The sequence below is a fragment of the Dendrobates tinctorius genome, unplaced genomic scaffold (genome assembly GCF_039654945.1).
Source record: "Dendrobates tinctorius isolate UK_male_01 unplaced genomic scaffold, ASM3965494v1 ptg000127l, whole genome shotgun sequence".
In the NCBI taxonomy this organism is placed as follows: Eukaryota; Metazoa; Chordata; class Amphibia; order Anura; family Dendrobatidae; genus Dendrobates; species Dendrobates tinctorius.
The window spans coordinates 5,391,832-5,411,581 of NW_027361795.1; the positions used below are offsets into that span (position 1 = coordinate 5,391,832).

Genomic DNA, 19,750 nt, shown 5'->3' on the forward strand with positions numbered 1-19,750 from the left:
TCAGAGTGCTCAAGAACCGCGGAGCACTCTGCACCACATGATCGTCGCGCTTCCAAAGTGGCGTGGCCCACTCCAACGCCCTGTTCGACAGGAGGGATATTATGAACCCCACCTTAGCCCGCTCTGAGGGAAAATGTGCAGCCAGAAGCTCAAGGTGTATTGCACACTGGCTCAGAAATCCCCTACATGCCTTACTATCACCAGAAAATTTATCTGGCAGCGGGAGACAGGATAATGTCGGAACAGGGGTGGCAGCGGACAAAGTAGCTGCAGCCGCGCTAGCAGCCTGAACAGCTATTGCGGTAACATCCACGGCTGAGGTTTTGCGCTCAAGAGCCGCCAACCTACCCTCCAGCTGCTGGATATACTGCTGCAATTGCTGTTCATCCGTCATTACTAGCCAGACCCTGGCGCTAATATAATGTTAGGGCTGGCGGAACGCACCAATAGGACCTGAGCATGTGACCTCCAACCTCCAATGAGAGGTCATCCCACGGGCATGCTCAGTAGGAGAAAAGCAGGATTTAGTCCCAGGAGCGTCTGCCCACTGCTGACTCATGCATGATACAATAGCTGAGCCTGGAGGAGCAAGCAGACGTCTAGCATTAGCCTGGGTAAAACACTGGGGCCAACGTCTCTGCTGAGCAGAAACTTCTGCGGCTGCAGAAGAATGGGAGACCGCAGTGGACATGGCTTGAGATTCCCCCTGTGCGGGGGCGTGGCCTAACAGCTAAAGCAGAAAGACGTGTCTATCAGGAGCTCCTGATAAAAATCGAAATAATCTGTGAGAAAATAAACTTCAAGCAATCAGAGATAAGGCAGGAGGAAGCGAATCACCCACAGCACCATCTGGCACAGCTATGAGGCAAAAGGAGGAAGAATAGACTGTCCTAGCTGCTGTTCTGAGAAGCGGTGGGGAGAGGCCTGTGGAGCCCCAGACTGGAGGAGCAGGAGAACACCTTAACCACAAGTCCTGGACTACAGAGCGGAAACAGCTTTACCCACTGAGGTACCGAGCCGCTGAGCCGCTCACCCACGCTACCTAGGACCAGGCAAGAGTGATCCCCCGCTGCTGCTGCCCCCCCTACCTGAGAGCCCGACAGCAGTGCACGGAGTGTGAGGCTTGCCTGATGCGCTGCGGACGCCTCTCCCTTCCTCCCAGCTTGACCGCACTGAGCGGAGATCGGGACTGCAGAAACCGATCAGTGCACGCTTGCTTCTGGGGGGTAGCGACCCTCTATAATTAGGCTGTCCCGTTAGACCGGGGACGGGGAAGCCGACCACGAGGAGGGGGCAGGAAAATTTGCGCCCTTTTCAGAGATAGGGTGAGCACCATATTGCCTCTGGTGCTGCGGTGTTTGTGTTTCTGCCCCGGTGTGGTTGCGTTTTATTTACTGTCATGTTACCGCCAACTGCAAAACAGGCACCATTATCTCTAAGGCAGGGGCCTGAGTTTGACTTTTGAAGATCACACCAGCCGCACACCGGCCATTTTGACATCAGTCAGTGGGGACTAGAAAGGACACTGCAATATAGAGGATTCACATCTTCAACCCCTCAGACAAAAGTGGAATCCTGGGAGGGAGGGGTGAGCGGCTCCCAGTGATCAATAGGGGAAAGTATTTTTCCAAATTCTAAAAAACCATAGTTTAAGAGAAAAAAAAAGAAAATCCACGATAAGTCCTTTCTCCAGGCCTAACAACAGTCATAGCAAGATTGTGTCAGAAGACAGAGCAACTTCATATCGCCCTGAACCAACATTAGAGCCACTGATTGCCTCTATCTAATGTCGCGGGAAAACCCAATTCTCCTATATGGAATTAACACTTGAAATGCTCCTCTAACTCTAAACTGTAGGCAGAGGGAAAATAACATTATAATAACATAAAGCAAATCTCAGAGCCCAGCAGCAATAACTATGGGAAAGACCACGGTGAAAACTCTGAAAAGCACTACTAGAGCCACAAAATCCCTAACACAAGCGGATGTAGACAAATTCCTGAAGAAGCAGGCCTCTTTCCCAGACCCTATTAAATCTTCACGGCAAACAGACTCTCAAATGGAAGATGACTCAGAAACAGATCTGGAGAGTGATTCAGATAGAAGGGGAACCACGAAAGATACCCTGGTGGCTCGCTCATTCATTAAAAGGATCCTCTCTAAAGCTTTGGAACCTATTGAAAGAGAACTGACGGAGATAAAGCAAGACATTACACAACAAGGCCACAGGCTTGAAGTGGTCGAAAGTTACCAGAAAACCTTGACGCAGCAGGCCAACGCTATGCATGACTGTCTTAGCGAACATGAAAGCCAGATTCATATGATCCAAAATACGCTAGAAGACCACGAGAACCGCGAGCAAAGGAATAACATTCGTATAAAGGGGCTCCCAGAGTCCGTGGCTACGGAGTCGTTAACCAAAGCGTCCACTGAGATCTTTTCTAATCTTCTACTAGACGACCCCAAAGACATTGAATTCGTAAGAGTGCACAGGTCTTTGCGTCCCAGACCCAAACAAGGAGAACCCCCAAGAGACGTGCTGTGCCGTTTCCTTGACTACCGGGTGAAAGACTCGATCCTTCGCAGAGCCCGCGAAGCGCAGGAAATTCTATATGAAGGCTCGCAGATAAGACATTTTCCAAGATTTGTCAGCCACAATGCTTAAAAAACGCAAAATCCTAAAACCACTGACAAAAGCCCTAACACAAAAAGGCTATCGATACCGTTGGCTGTTCCCATTCGGAATCTATATAACAGCAGGGGACAAAAAACTTCAAGCCAGGTCATCCACAGACATTAAAGAAATCTGCAAGACTCTGGACATCTCCTTGGAGCTGTATCCGGATCTAGAGATGTTTCATGCCGCCTCAAACTATCGACACCTGCCAAACCCACTTTCGTGGCAAGTGGTGGGGACTCCGAAACTCCAGAAACAAAGGAAGAAAACGGCAAAGTCCCCAAGCTCAAAAGGAGACGATGGAGCGACTTGAATAAGTACACCTCTTACTTGTTGGCTGTTCGGTCGTGGACTCTCCCGTTGATAATAAGTTCCAGATCTGAAATTTTGGGGTTTGAGTCCCATACCGCTGCTTAGTGGCGATGGCGGTAGTTGCATTATTATTATTATACTAAGTTAGATTTGTCCCATTCGGCTCTGAATCTTATAGAATATTTTCCCTCAAAAAGTCTACAAGAACAATGATTAAGTTCAATAGATCTGTTAATTGTAATTTTTTCTTGTTTGTCATGTTATACATGAATCTCATACTGACTTGTCTTCTTCTCTCTTCCTACCTATTCTGCGTCTCCTGTCCCTCTCCCCCACCCAATCTCTACCCAAGATCCAGCACCAAGAAGCGTCTGAGTCAGAAAATGTTACCGGGTCAGAAAAGATTCACCCGCCAAAACCTCTCAACACTATGGCAATACATAACAAGGTATTTACTTTCGCCTTCCTAAACGCAAACAGCCTAAACTCGCCGATCACCAGACGACAAACATTAGACATGCTTAAAAGGCAAAAAATAGACATTTTGATGGTTCAGGAAACACACTTTAAATCAGAGAAACTCCCTAATTTTGAACGCTCGCATTACAACTCATGGTATCATGCTACAACTACACAAATGGGATCTTGGGGTACTTTGGTGGCGATAGCGAAAGGAATACCGTTTCAGAAACATGACATAAAAGCAGATTCAAATGGGAGATACATATTCGTTAAGGGACTATTGGCGGGGAACAAGTACACTATCTGTAGCCTTTATGCCCCGAATAAGAAACATTTGAAATGGCTACTAGCAACCTTTGCGAAAATAGAAGAATTTAGAGAGGGGACACTGGTTATAGGGGGAGACCTGAATGTAGCGCTAGACCCCCAATTAGACACCACAAAAAAGAAAAGCTCAATATCTCAGCGGGACCTAATTAAGATTAAAACAAAAATTAGGTCAATGCAGATGATAGATATTTGGAGGTATGTACAGCCTGGTGACAAAGACTTCACTTAATACTCCCATCCCCACAAGACCTATCATAGACTGGACTATATACTAATACCGAGAAGACTACTCCCCAACGCCATTGCCTCAAAAATACTCCCAAATGTTCACTCTGACCATTCTATAGTTACGCTCCAAATGACGCTGCCCAAGCCTTTTTCCCTTACAAGGACATAGCGACTAAGCGAATCAATTTTGGCGGACCCAGAAGTACGCACCCGCATATCCAAAACACTTGAACAATATTTTGCACAAAGCGATACAGAAGAGGTTTCAGTCCCTATTTTGTGGGAAGCTCATAAATCAGTAATAAGAAGAGAACTAATTTCAATCACTTCGTATCTAAATAAGAAGCGGCAACACGAAATAAACACTCTATACGAAGAGATATTCGAATTAGAGACCCGACACAAGAAACAACCAGATACAAAATGGTTAAACACACTAACCAAAAAGAGACAACAGATGAAAGATTTTTTAAATAAAAAAATCAGCAAAATGGTATGTCACATGGCGAAATAGAATGTTTGTACATGGAGACAAAGCTACTAAATTTATGCTCTCATGCATAAGAAAGCGCCAAAACCGCACATATATACATTCAATCAAAAAATCAGGACTAAGCACTCAAAATTATGCGCAAATAAAGTCAGAGTTCCTAGAATACTACAAACAACTTTATAATATACGCCAGAAAGAGACAGACGCTGATCAACAAAAAAGGAAGAGGGCAATAGGGAGATTTTTAGCCCGACTGAATCTACCTCAATTGACTGAAACACAACGGACTCAATTAACTAAGCCGTTTAGAGTGGATGAGCTTCAGTCTGCCCTGTCGAAGAGCCCAAAGGGAAAAACATCTGGACCAGACGGTTTACCAATAACTTATTATAAGACCTTCTCCCTTATCCTCAACACACACCTTCTGGGAATGTGTAACTCTATTCTGGGCAGAGATCAATTTCCAGCCCTAGCTTTGGAAGCTAAAATATCCTTAATATATAAGGAAGGCAAAGATCAGGAACAATGCAGTAGCTACAGGCCAATATCATTACTCAATGTAGACCTGAAGTTATTTGCAAAAATGTTGGCAAGCAGACTAGCAAAGGTCTTACCGTCGGTAATTTCCCCAAACCAAACGGGTTTTGTGGGGGGGAGAGAGGGGAGAGATAATGCATACAAAATAATACACCTTATGCAACATGCGAAAAAGAACAAACTCCCTTTGGTTCTGCTGGGTACGGATGCCGAAAAGGCCTTTGACAGGGTAGACTGGACTTACTAGGAGGAAACGTTATTGGGGTTCGGATTTCCGCGACAAACAGTTCTTACCATAATGAAATTATACAAAAACACGAAAGCCCGCATCGACATTGATGGTTCACTCACAGACACATTCACTATTGGAAATGGCACACGTCAGGGATGCCCGCTGTCGCCACTGCTTTTTGTGTTGACAATGGAGCAGCTCCTAACTGCAAAACAGCAATGCCCAGAAATAGAGGGCATAAAAATTGGAAAGCAAAACTATAAAACCACAGCCTTCGCCAACGATTTACTTGTCACAATGCCGAAGCCACTTAGAAGCTTTCCAGCCCTCAAGAGGATACTGGAAGAATATGGCAGTGTCTCCAGTTTTAAGGTGAATGAGTCTAAATCAGAGGCATTGGATTTAAACGTCCCAGCACACATCCTCAGTAAATTGAAAAGGGAATACCCGTTTACCTGGCCCAAAAATGTTATCACGTATTTGGGAGTCAAAATAGCCAGAACAGAAAAAGAACTGATAAAATATAATTATGATCCATTGTTAGAACAGGCAGTAAACACAATCGGATCATGGAGAGACTCGTTCCTATCATGGACAGGGAGAAAAAATCTTTTAAAGAGCCTGATACTGCCAAAACTTACCTACATGTTCCAAATGCTACCTATCGAAGTTCCAGATTCCTATTTGACTAGAGTTAATTCTCTTTTTTCCAAGTATATGTGGAACAAGACGAGGCCACGAATAGCTTTTCACACACTGACCCTGCCTAGGACAAGGGGGGGAATGGGAGCTCCCGATATTAGAAAGTATTATTATGCATCGTTGCTATCGCGATCAGTACACCTGATACGAGATTCACAAGACAAGCAATGGGTGGCAATAGAAAAAGTCCTCTCGCCTTTACCCATTAGACAGCTTTTATTGACCTACTCAAGAGGGACCCCCCTTCCTACCTTTCTTTTCCAACGCACTTACACGGTCATTGCTAAAAGTTTGGGCCAAAACATGCAGTACTCTGATTCCCCCCTCATCACCAATACTAATGCTATCAGACATCTTAACTCACTCTCGCGACGCTAAGACTGAAGAGGCCCCACCAAGGTTGAAAATTGCAATTGACCAGTTGTTAATTGATGGAGTGCTACCTTCACATCCTGAACTCCGCAAACTACCTGGACTAGCCAACATCAATATTCCACAATAAAAACGACATTGAAAAGAATACACTACAACACTGACCTCACGCGCAAACTTACATCCTTTGAGACTCTATGTTCTAAATCAAATAAGCCCACAAAAATACTATCCACTATATACCATGAGCTTCTTCTTGCAGAACAATGCCTTAAACGTGCATATATAGTAAAGTGGGAAAAGGACCTAGGTTATACTTTCTCACAAGAACAGGTACTTCACATTTATAAATACTCTCATGGTCCGACTAAATGTGTTAAAACCCAAGAAAATTCTTATAAGCTAGTGTCCAGATGGTATATTTCACAAACACAATACCAGGCCTGGCGGGTGAATCACCACACGAAATGCTGGAGATGTGGCACTGGAGAAGGCGACTATCTCCATATATGGTGGTCCTGTCCAGTTATAAAACGCTTTTGGGCACTCACTGAAAGTGTCATTCAAGAGATAACTGGAAAGACAGCTACCCTTTCGCCTGAAACCGCCCTTCTGAACTTTTCGGTGTGGCCGAGTAACAAAAAATTATCCTCATTGGTTAATAACATAACAGCGGCAGCCAAACTTTTAATACCCACTCATTGGAAATCTGAGATTGTTCCCACACGTCAACAATTGCTTTGCAAGATAGACCAGCTAAACTACACCGCCGAATTGGTGGCACATGTAAATCTCTCTTTAGTACCATTCCAGGAATCCTGGAAACCTTGGATTATTTTCAGATCAAGCATGCATTCGGATTTGACACAGGACGCTATTCAGTGACGAATTGCTGACCCTCCTCCCTCTCCCCCCTCCTCTCACTCTCTGTGTATCCTACTCTCTTTCCTACTTTCTTTCCTCTAATTATCTATAATTTTTTTATGTTGTTGTCCCAAAAGGCTAAATCGGAGAAACCGTGTGTTAAAAAGAACCGGGGACACTAGTTTTGTTACTTAACACTAATCTGAATAGATTAGTCCCACTAAGGCCCTAGATAAAACTGAACTCTGCAGTGATATGGAACAGTATTTCAGGAGACTGCGCCTGAGGGAATATTTCAATGATACAGAAGATTCAGAAAACACTCAGACCGAAGGAAAAGGGGTCGTAACAACTAGGAAAAGGTCAGACTGGACACCTCCACCTGGACGCAACCCTCATTTGGATAAATATATAGACTCCTTCAGACATTTGATAAAATCCACAATCATAGACACTAACAGGAGACAAGCATCCAACATCAGTGCCCAGGAGAGAAAGGCCATACAGTCTTTAAAAACCAACAAAGAAATCATCATTAAACCTGCTGACAAGGGAGGTGCAATAGTCATGATGAATACGTCAGACTACATGAAGGAAGCAAACAGGCAACTTATGGACACACGCTACTATAGAAAATTGGAGTCGGATCCTACACAGGACTATTACAAGGAACTAAACAAGTTGGTTTCTTGTCTGCCTGACCAGTCCATAAGAGCTGGCGATGACCTGATACCAGAGACTCCAAGAATAGGGACATTCTACATGCTTCCCAAAATCCACAAATCTGGAAATCCAGGAAGACCAATTATTTCATGTGTGGGCACCCTCACTGAGCAGGTATCTGGATGGGTAGAGGGTATTCTTAAACCACTGGTGAAGCATACATCCAGCTACATTCAGGACACAACTGACCTATTGAATAAACTAGCAGCAATAGGTCCTCTACCAGAAGGAACCATCCTGGCCACCATGGATGTGGAATCTTTGTACTCTAATATCCCACACCAAGATGGTTTAAATGCCTGCAAATTCTTCATGGAAAACACAGGGACTGATGCTGATGCTGTGGTGAAACTTATAAAATTCATCCTCACCCACAATTACTTTGAATTTGACAACAGGATCTATCTACAGGAGACTGGCACAGCTATGGGAAGTAAAATGGCTCCACAGTATGCAAATCTTTTCATGGCAAAGCTTGAAAGCAACTTTTTGTCCTCATGCCCCATCAGGCCCCTGGCCTACTACCGCTTCATTGATGATATTTTAATCATCTGGACGGAGTCTGAGCAACAGCTAAAGACGTTCCACGAACAGTTTAATCAATTTCATCCCACCATCAATTTAACACTCAACTACTCCAGTACTGAGATTAATTTTTTGGACACCATCATTAAGCTAAAAAACAATGAAATAGAGACATCCCTGTATCAGAAGCCAATCGACCGTCCAACATACCTTAAATGGGACAGTTTCCATCCAAAACACATAAAGAACTCTATTATCTATAGCCAAGCCATCAGATACAATCGTATATGTTCCAACCCCATGGACAGAGACAAACACCTTGGTCGCCTCAAAAAGACCTTTTTGAATCAGGGTTACCATCCAAGAACAATTGAAAACCAAATTACAAGAGCCACCAGATTGTTAAGGAATCACCTGCTAAATTACAAAGCTAAAGAAGAAAATAACCGAGTGCCTCTAGTAGTCACCTACAACCCAAATCTGGAGGTGCTAAGGGGAGCTGCACGGAAATTACAACCTTTACTACAAAAAGATGCCCGATTGAAATCCATTTTTCCAGACCCCCCACTGCTGTGTTTTAGGCAGCCCCCAAATTTAAGAAGCATCATTGTCAGAAGCTCCCTGTCCTCTACAACAACTGCAGGAACCTTTCCTTGCAACCAGAAAAAATGTAAAACCTGTCCATTTATAATGACCACGGACAAGATAAAGATCCCCAACTCACATCAGGACTACAAGATCGCAGGTACTTTCAGCTGCATTACATCTAATGTGGTGTACTTAATTATTTGTACTAAATGTCCAACTGGGGGTATGTATGTGGGGGAGACAGGGCAAAAGCTTAGAACAAGGATGAATGCTCATCGTCACACAATAAGAGAAAAAAGAATGGATCTACCTGTGGCAAAACATTTCTGTATCCCTGATCACAGCAGCGTGGATATGAAATTACTGGTATTGAAAGGTAACTTCAATTCTCAGAGAGAGAGACGAGTTTGGGAGTACAAATTTATGACGAACTTTGACACTCTCAGTGCTGGAATGAATGTGTAGCATGGATTTATGTCTTTTTACATCAATTAAGGAATTTCCTTTTAAAACCGTGTGGGGGCAACACAGAACTAGACCCCAATCAGAGGACCATAAAACATCCAGACTCCTTATCTATGAACTGGTCCAATGTTTATATTTATGTTTCTCCCTCTCCCATATTGATAGTTCTGCTTCACGTCACTTGGCTTATCTATTGCATTTTTTCTAGGCTGTATTGTGCATAAATATGTGACTCTTCAGATTTTGTATTAGTCTAGCCTGATGAAGAGACCTGAGTAGTCTCGAAAGCTTGCAATGTGTTACCATCTTTTCAGTTAGCCATTAAAAGGTATCAACTACTGAGGACTCTCAATCCTGAATATTTTTCTAATCTGAATAGATTGTTTCTTCTCAGATATCAAATTATATTTCTTTAGTAAGACTGCATAACGCAAGCCAGGAGTGTTTGATTTGTATTGGATGCGTTTTGACTAGACCGTTATGTATTTGTCAAGCACTGAATCCTTAAAATATAACACTGATTCATTATATTTACTGTTATGCTTTAAAACTCAATAAAAAGAACATTGAAAAGAAAGAGATTCCCCCTGTGCAGTGGCGGGAGCTCAACACCTAACAACACGATCTCTCGTGCCTGGGCCTGCCACTGACTCTCCCTGTATAGGGGGTGGTCCTCACTAGGTCTGCTCGCCCGGGGTAGGTTGGTATCATGGCCCTGAGGGTCCACTCCAGTAGTCGTCACATGAACAAGGGTGGGTGGTTTTGCTGGGCGTAAAAGATTTGTTATGGAAAAGGTTGAGGTGTACCCCACAGGGGAACATGTTTTCCAGCCAACACACTTAGTGTATGGGCATTACAAGTCTAGGAGACCTGCTCCTTTTTAATGAGACATTTTTTGTTAAGAGGCCCTCCTCCATGTTTCTTCCAAGGGGGGATTGGGGTTATTGGGGTGCATATGATTTGGTAGCAGGGCAAGCCTTGCAGTCAATGCATAAAAAAAAAACAGAATGGGAGTACAAAATGAATAATGTAAAGTGGATTTTCCTGTGCCCATCCAGTACCTGAGTTCAAAGGCATATTGGGGTGCAGATTACTTGGCAGCAGGACAGGCCTTGCTGTCAATGCATAAGAAAAGAATATGGAAGTACAAAATGAATAATGTGAATTGGATTTTCCTGTGCCCATCCAGCACCTGGGTTCAAAGGCTTATTGGGGTGCATATGACTTTGCAGCAGGGCAGGCCTTGCTATCAATGCATAAGAAAAGAGTATGGGAGTACAAAATTAATCATGTGAAGTGGATTTTCCTGTGCCCATCCAGTATGTGGGTTCAAAGACTTATTGGGATGCATATAACTTGGTAGCAGGGCAGGCCTTGCAGTCAATCCATAAGAAAACAGAATGGAAGTTCAAAATTAATAATGTGAAGTGGATTTTCCTGGGCCCATCCAGTATGTGGGTTCAAAGGCTTATTGGGGTGCATAAGACTTGGTAGTAGGGCAGGACTTGCATTCAATGCAACATTTTTTAGGGAAGCCCTCCTGGACATCTCGTGAAAGGAGTATTGGTGTGCGTTGTAATTCTTGCCAGCCCATCCACTCACTGCATAGGCTATAACAGTTTAGGAGACCCACTGTTTAATAATGGCCCTTTAAGCAGATTAATGCTGCCTGATGGCCCTGTAAAAATAAGCTGTGTGACTTTAAGAGTCCCTCCTTCATAAATAAAACAAGATATGTCTGCTTATGTGTCACACACCAAATGGCCAGCTAGGGTTGAATGCATTTGTTTTGGTTGAAAGCAATGTAAAAGTTGAAAAATGCTTCAAAAATGCAGCGTCTTAACATGGCCCAAGTGGTGGAGGAACATTTTGGTCTGGGGTTAATTATTTTGCCTTATATACAAGTCATTAACCTGGACGTACCTTAACATATTTCCCAGCAAAATCTGTTTTAGATTTGTTTTGGTATGTTTTTTGGTGCACCGAAAAAATGGCATCAAACTCTGACAACATTGTTTAAAGCTGTGAACTAGGAGTCTGGAATGCTTTCAGGGGCGATCCCAATGATGTCCCTGTGTCATTTGAGCAGTGTTTCCATCATTTTCAGATGTTTTTAGACCTAAGGCTGGAGTCACACACAACGAATAAAAAATCGGTCCCATTTTAACAGTCCGAAATCGCACAAAGGTATCTTAACCAGTGATGCGTTTTTGATGCGATTTTTCATCATTGATGCGATTTTAATCGCATGTAAGCATCCTTTTGACATCCGTCTGACGAGATTTTCTCGCAGGATAGCAAAATGGACATTTAATGGAGCCCAATGACAGGTTTCCCCACATAAACGAATTAATAGATCTAGACACACATATATATATTTAGATATATATATATATATATATATTTTATACATGTCATAGAGACACTTATACATATATTTGACATTCATACAGTTCATCATAGCAGAATAGCCGCAGAAACATTTGCCGGCTTTTGTATAATTATGCACCTGCCCGACATGAAATTACACATGGTTTACATATAGTTAACCATTTAATTTCATGTTTTTTTTGTAATTTGTATCACTATTAATTAGATGAGTGTTTGTGGGTAAAATTATGGAGTTGTAGGGGTTAATTTAAGGGGTTAATTTGTTGTATTAAATTAGGGGACTCCCTGCAGCCTCAGTGACGTCAGCAGGAGTCCCTGCAATTTAATACAGTCTGTTGTGCATACAGGTGCCCGCATCCGTGCCGTGTCCTCTGGGTCAGGGGCTCAGCCAACCTCCAGGCAAGATGAAGTACTCCCTTCCAACACTCCGCCAACATGTGCCTTTTCTGATCGTCTCCCCTTTTGCACCTATAGTGAAGTACTCTCAGTACTGGGTTACACTGGAGTTCCTCCTGTCAGATGTTCCTATCAACTCTACTTGCACGGCAGACAGCTGTAGCCTGCTTCGTGGACTCCTTGCTACTAAGTCCCGGCTCACTCACGTTGCTGTTGTGCCCCCAAGTCTTGTGTGGGAATAAAGTGGTGACAACTTCTATTCCTCCGGTGTCTGCTGCAGGACCTTTAGTATCCATACAACCTTGGGGACCGGACCCCGGCCTTGCACTGTGAACCTGGGAAGGGTTCTGCTCTCACCCTAATCCTCAGTCCTCCTCTTCTCCTTACGTTCCGTTCAAATCTATCTTTCTTATAAAGAGTCAGGCTTTCCATCAATGTCTATTTCCTGTGCCAGCAGACCCAGGTCACTGAGGTCCGGTGCAGCACTTCCCTCGTCCATCCCACTCAGGGGAGCTTCTCTCACAGACTCACTGACTAACTAAATCCTAAACTCTTCCCAATCCATTTGGTGCAGACTAAGCTCCACCCACCTCCCAGCACTCTTCGTGTTCCAAGCAGAGAGCCACCAAAGGGTGCTTTGCTACACTACTATGTTGTGTGGAATGCAGGTGTTGGAGTGTGGTCAGGTGTCCCCACCTTACCTGGATGGTGGGGTACCACACCTCAGGAGGAGGTGCAGTACCTCTGTGGCGACTGAACCCTCAGGGGCGCCACACTACCATCCTCAGTCCAATGGTCAGGTAGAGTGGGTCAATCAGATCCTGACTAACTTCCTATGGCACGTTGTCAATGCCCACCACAATGCATGAGCTGAACACCTGCCTTTGGATGAATTGTCATACAATAACCATGACAGTGAATTCTCTGCGAAATCTCCATTCTTTGTGGTCTACAGTCAGTGTCCCAATATTCCTTTCCCTACCTCTACCTTCTCCAATATTCCTGCTGCCTAAACCCTTGTCAAGAGTTTCTCTGAAATCTGGGAGAACACAAAATCTTCCTTATTGAAATCCTCTGAGCGGGTGAAAAGGAAAACAGACGAGAGATGTCTGGATTCGCCATTGTTTTGTCCTGGGGACAAGGTCTGGCTGTTGCCCAAGTATGTCTGTCTCAAGGAACCTTCATAAAAACTGGGTCCTCGTTTTATCGATTCCCTTAAGGTTTTCAAACAGATTAATCCGGTAGCCTACAAGCTTAAATTCCCAAGTTCTTTACGGATCCCCAATATCTTTCATGTGCATCATCTCAAGCCTGTCATCCTCAGTTCTTTTTTCAAAAGTCCTCGCATCATTCCTGCTCCAGTCAGCACTGAAGACATTTTCGAGGTAGATAACATTTTTGCCACCAAAAGGTTAAGAGGAAAAACCTTTTTCTGGTGGAAAAGAGGTTTGGTCCTGAGGAGAATATCCATGTCCCTCTCCTCCTTGAGATATTTCTTGAGATTGAAGAATGATCGTAAAGGGGGTACTGCAGCGCCAGCGTGTCTGCATGCTGTCCCTCTACATAGACAGAGATACCGGTTTACTCACTGCTTCGGCCCCTGTTTTGCACTTCCTCCGTGTCTGCTGTATGTCAGGGTGTGCGCACTGCTCTAAGTTCCATGGGCACTGTGCTTAAAGTGCACGCGGCCTCCTGAGTCAATAGCTGGTGGGCACCTACTATTTAAGGCACCTCCTACGGCATGGAGGTGCCTGAGCAACACGGTTAGTTAGCCCTTAGCACGCTTGCTAGTTGTCAGGTCCCCAGTATCCATCAGTCAGCCTACTTTTGCAGTTCCTGTCTGCCTGTACATGCTTGTCTAGCTCAGTTTCAGCCGGTCCAGTCCGCACCTGCCAGTGCTTTTCTGTACATCAGCCAGTCCAGTCCACACCTGCCTGTGCATATCTGTATGACAGTCAGTCCCGTCTGTATCCGTGGCCCCATGTTCCTTCAGTAATTGCCTGCATTTGCTGTCCCTCCCTCTGGGCTGTTCCTGCTACCAGTCCCTTGGGGGTCAGCTGCTGTGTGTTTGTGATCTGTCCTGGAGTAGTACCTGGTGTTCATCAGGGGATCTAGTGAAGAGTCAGGTGCTCACCTAGTTATGCCCCTCCAGGATCTCCTCAGATCACGGCACAGTGGTTACACCATTCCTGTTACACGTAGGACATGCATACATACTGTATGCAGACATGTGCACATGCGCAAACCTGAACACAAACAGTACGCAGACATACACATACACAGATATAGTATGCAGACAAGCACACATATGCAAACATGAACACATATGCATTTATGCACACATACTCAGACTTGTACACATACAGTATGCAGACATGCACTCATACACAGACCTGTACACATACATTATGAAGATGTGCACCCCTACTCAGACATGCACATATTCAGTAAGAAGGCATGTACTCAGAGTACACAGGTATGCACACACAGGCAAATTTGTCAGACACGCAGACAAGTATACACTCGCAAATATTCACACACAGGCAGACGTGTACACATATGAAAGCACCCACATACACAAAGATATATAAAAACACACAGATATATACATACACAGGGATATTTGAAAACATATACACAAAAACACATTTAAATAGCCATATCAATTTACACAAACATACGTAGATACAATATACACAATCACGTATGCACACATGTACACACAGATAACACACATATTATTGGTGTTTTCACATCTGGGAAGTCGGCAGCACAGCATTCACCTTCCCCCGACTCATCTCCCATCTGGGTAGCATCCTTAATTGAAGTTCTTCTCTGTTGGAAGAGTGGCTGTGCAGAGCGTACTGCATAATGTCACTTTAGCATACACGGCCATGCATAGTGTACAGCATGGCCTTGTTTACTAACTATGACATGACTGGGCCGACATGCAAACACATGTAGTGGCCTATCTGAAGCCCAATAGGCCCAGTACAAAATTTGGACTTGGACATCCACCTGCATGTTGGACAGATGTATGGGAGTTTGTAGTGTTCTAGATCCTATAAAGATGTGTGTTTTCCCCACCAAGAAATAATGTCTCCAATCCTGGACCTCTTCCTGGTACTATGTCACCCATCCTGGGTCCCTTCCAGTAATAATTTCCCCCATTCTGGGCACCTTCATGGTATAATGTCCAACATCATTGGCATCTCCCTAATGTAAAGGAAGTGAAGTTCGTTGGATGCAGTGAAGAGTCAGAGGCAGAGAAGGGGGTTAACAGAATTTACTTAAACAGGTTATTAATGTACAAGGGATACTCCGCACAGGGAGAGGAAATCAACAATTGAAATGTTACAGGAACACTGAGAGAAACAACAGAATTTGCACAAAAACACAATATTTGGGGGAAAAATGTACGAAAGAGGTAACTTATCACTTGAAGTTCTTGTTGGGGATAGGCTTAGGCTGGAATATCTCCCGCTGGTGTCGTAGATCGCGGACAATGTCTCTGGCTCTGTTAGAGATAAACAAAATGCACTGTGTCCTGACCGTGCCGATGTATCCGGGTTCGCTGGGTTTGAGTACGTTGGAATGCGGGAACATTCTCTTTTGTTGATTCCTCCGGCATATCGCAGAACACAAGCAGCTTACAGACCCACAGACCGCGGAAGCGTGAGGAACTCCAATGGACTCACTATGAACAGAGCGAGCAAAATTATCTTTCACTGGGAGCGAGAAGGACCTGAACAGGTACAGGAATGTGTGGGGACAGCTCAGTCAGGACACCCTTCGTTGATAGGTCAATCTGCAGGGAACTAGAGTATGCGGCATTCGCAGTCGGAGCAGTGGGGAAGGAGTCAACCTTCTTATTCTCCTGTCGCCTTCCCGCCAAATCTCCCCTGTTCCCGCTCTCAGCCCCTTTTATCTCCCCCATGCCCCCTGCTGTCCAGTGCAAAGGTCCTCCCGACTCTGATGAATCATCCCCTGGCAGCAGTGGTGACAGTCCAAATAGTTCTGGTCCCAAAATGTACAGGGAACCGCTGACTCTGTCCTGGCTCATCTTTTTACACCGATATAATATTTCCTTACTTGAGCACATTCTTGGTAAAATGTTTCCCATCCTCAGCCCCTTCCTGGTATAATGTCCCCTGTGCTCGGCCCCTTCAAAGTTTAATGTCCACTATCCTTTGCATCTTCCTGATATTATGTTTCCCATTTTGAGCCCATTCTTGATATAATGTCCCTAATCCTGGGCACCTTCTTGGTATAATGTCCCCATCCTGGGCCCCTTTCTGCAATAATGTCCACCATCCTGGGTCGCTTCCAGTAACTATGTGTAGATAGTTTGGCACACCAATGGTAGTTGAGATATAGAAGTTTAATGTGATCCAAAAGGTAATACATAAACAAACGTTTTGGTCATATAGACCTTCATCAATGTACTACAATCAGAAAAATAAAATAAAATAAGAAAACATAAATAATGTATATACAGCAGAGCTTGGTCAAAAAGGCAGAGACTAGTAATAGTCAGAGAATATATCCTTCATCATTGGTCAAAGTAACAGTTTGCATCAATAAAAATGAGCAGCACATGTAGCCAGAGACAGTTAAATTTATAGTAACCATGATTTAGTAGAATTGTATAAAAGGAGATGAAATAAAAGTGAAACCTACCTAAAGGTAATAGAAAAAACATAAATAGATCTGTGTGGGTGAAAGTATAGCCACATTGTTATAGTGAACATAGTGTAACCTATCAAATATGGGAGAAAAGCACGTAGCAGTATTGGTAATATATCTAACTCTGATTAATAGCAGGTGTAGTTAACTGAAAACCTGTGGAATATAAGGTATTTGATATCGCTGAATTCAAATGGTGCCCATACATGCATTCAACGATATCAAATACCTTATATTCCACAGGTTTTCAGTTAACTGCACCTGATATTAATCAGAGCCAGGTATATTACCAATACTGGTACATGCTGTTCTTCCATATTTGATAGGTTACACCAAGTACTTTGTTCACTATAACAATGTGGCTATACTTTCACCCACACAGATCTATTTACGCTTTTCGGGGTGATCCCCACAATTTTTTCCTATTACCTGAAGGTAGGTTTCACTTTTATTTCATCTCCTTTTATTCAATTCTGCTAAATCATGGTTACTATAAATTTAACTGTCTATATGACCGAAACGTTTCTTTATGTATCACCTTTTGGATCACATTAAACTTCTATATCTCAACTACCACTGGTGTTATCCACACAAGCTTGTACGGTTTGGGAACCTACTTGTGCGTTTTTTTTCTCTAGTTGTGCTAACGCTTTACTATTACAACTGCTTCCAGTAATTATATCCCCTTGCTCGGCCTCTTCCTGGTGTAGTGTGCCATTTTTGGGTGTCTACCTGGTATAATGCTTTCCATCTTGAGCCCATTCTTGGTATAATATCCCCTATCCTGGATCTCTTCCTGGTAAAATATCCGTCATCTTGGATCCCTTTGTGATGTAATGTCCTCCATTCTGAGCTCTTCATTGTTAATGCACCCGATCCTGGGCATTTTCCTGGTATGATGTCCTCCATCCTGGGTCCCTTCCTCTTCTAATGTCCTCAGTTCTGCCATTCTTATCCAGCACATTTAAAAAAAAAAGTACTTCTTACCTTCCTTCGCTCCCATGACCTGTGGCTCCCACTTGTATAGCGGGTGCAGAGCCCAGAACGGACTTTGCCATGCTAGCAACAGGCATTACGGGTGATGTCAGCTGCCTTCCTCTGATTGTCTGGTGGTGTGTATTGCAGTTTAGGGAGCTGAATGTGCACCTTTGGATGCGTATTCAGCCAAAATAGACACTGGTGATTGCTCCTGCATCATTATGCCCCTGAACACTTGTTAAAATGTTTACAGTTTTTTCAAGTCACTGATAAGAATAATCTATCATGTTTCTGTGCATAAGGATTAACAATATTCTACAAGCCATTATGTAACTTGTATACTGCATTTCTCATCTGTTTTCCACTCTGTAGTTAATATCTGTGAATTTCAGCTATCTCTGAGCTAGTGGGAGAAGACTAGCTACTATGATGTCTCCTATAAATAGTACCTAGAGACTGGCGGATTCCTTCTCTTCTATTTGTATATACAATAGCATTTGTTCAGAAGTAGCAACAGCATGGAAGATGTTATACCGCAGTATTGTGCAGTGTAGATGTGAATCCAGCACTGAGGTGATATAAACACTTAATGGAAAGCTGAAGTGTGGCGCCCCTGAGGCTCAGCCGCCACAGAGGTACTGCACCTCCTCCTGAGGTGTGGTGCTCCACCATCCAAGTAAGTTGGAGGCTCCTGACCACGCTCCAACACTCGCACCCCACACAACAAAGTAGTTCAGCAAAGCCACATTGCGGCTCCCTGCTTGGAGTGTAGCAGAGCACCTTTGGTGGCTCCCTGCTTGGAACACTAAACGTGCTGGGAGGCGGGTGGAGTGAGAATACATAAAAGAGCGGGAAGGTTTAGAATTTCAGTCAGTCAGTAGGTCAGTCTGAGGGAGGAAGTCACTCAGAGAGGAGTGAGGAAAGGAGATCCCTGGAAGAGGGATGGAGGAAGGAGTGCTACAGCTGCCTCAGTGATCTGAGCCAGCTGGCACGGGAAAGGAAAGAAGGAGAAAGACATTGAACTGAATCCTGAGCTTCCATAAGAAAGAAAGACAAGTACCCAACGTAGGAGCAACAGGGAACACATAGGACGTGGGTTAGAGGAGGAACCCTGCCTAGAAGTTCTAAGCACAAGGCCGGGGCCCGGTCCTCGAGGTTGTACGGACACTAATGGTTCTGCAGCAGACACCGGTGGAGTAGTGGGCTGTAAATGCACTACTCCCAGCTAAGACTTGGGGGCATAACAGCAACTTGGATAGTGAGCCAGGACTCAGGAGTAAGGAGTCGCCGAAGCTGGCTACAACTGTCTGCCATACAAGTAGAGTTCTTGGGAACATCTGTCAGGAGGCACTCCAGTGTAACTCAGTACTGGGAGTACTTCACACTTAAAGGCGCTATAGAGGAGACGTTCAGAAAGGCACAAGTTGGCGGAGTGTTGGAAGGGAGCATTCCATCTTGCCTGGAGGTTGACTGAGTCCCTGACACGGCACGGAGCCAGGCACCTGTGTGTACTACAGACTGTGAGTAAAGCTTTGGAACTACAAGCCCTGGTGTCCTCCATTGATTCTTGCGCCAGCGCACCCAGCACCGCTACATCTGGGTACCAGCTTCTACACCGCCTGCGCCTCTCCTCTACCCCTACATCTATACTGCCGTGGGGCTACAGCTCCACCTGTGGGGAGCTTTGCCATCTTGGCTGCAACACACCACCAGCCCCAGAGGATCTGCATGCAGCGTCGGCCTAACATCTCATTTGCCGAACACCACAGGTGGCATCACGAACTATTCC

The 19,750-nt window shown here is 44.3% G+C and overlaps 1 protein-coding gene across 4 annotated transcripts in view; it reads left to right on the top strand.

The window, feature by feature from the left end:
- Positions 1 to 19,750, top strand: part of EPS8L3 (EPS8 signaling adaptor L3) — a 265,613-nt gene that overhangs the window by 101,203 nt on the left and 144,660 nt on the right. For 2 of the 4 annotated variants that reach the window (XM_073542444.1, XM_073542443.1), the window contains one exon: positions 3,342 to 3,437. The exons of the other annotated variants lie outside the window; for them this stretch is intronic. In XM_073542444.1, coding sequence (XP_073398545.1) covers positions 3,342 to 3,437 — 96 coding nt within the window. The remainder of the gene's footprint in view (positions 1 to 3,341; positions 3,438 to 19,750) is intronic. 4 annotated transcript variants of the gene reach the window in all.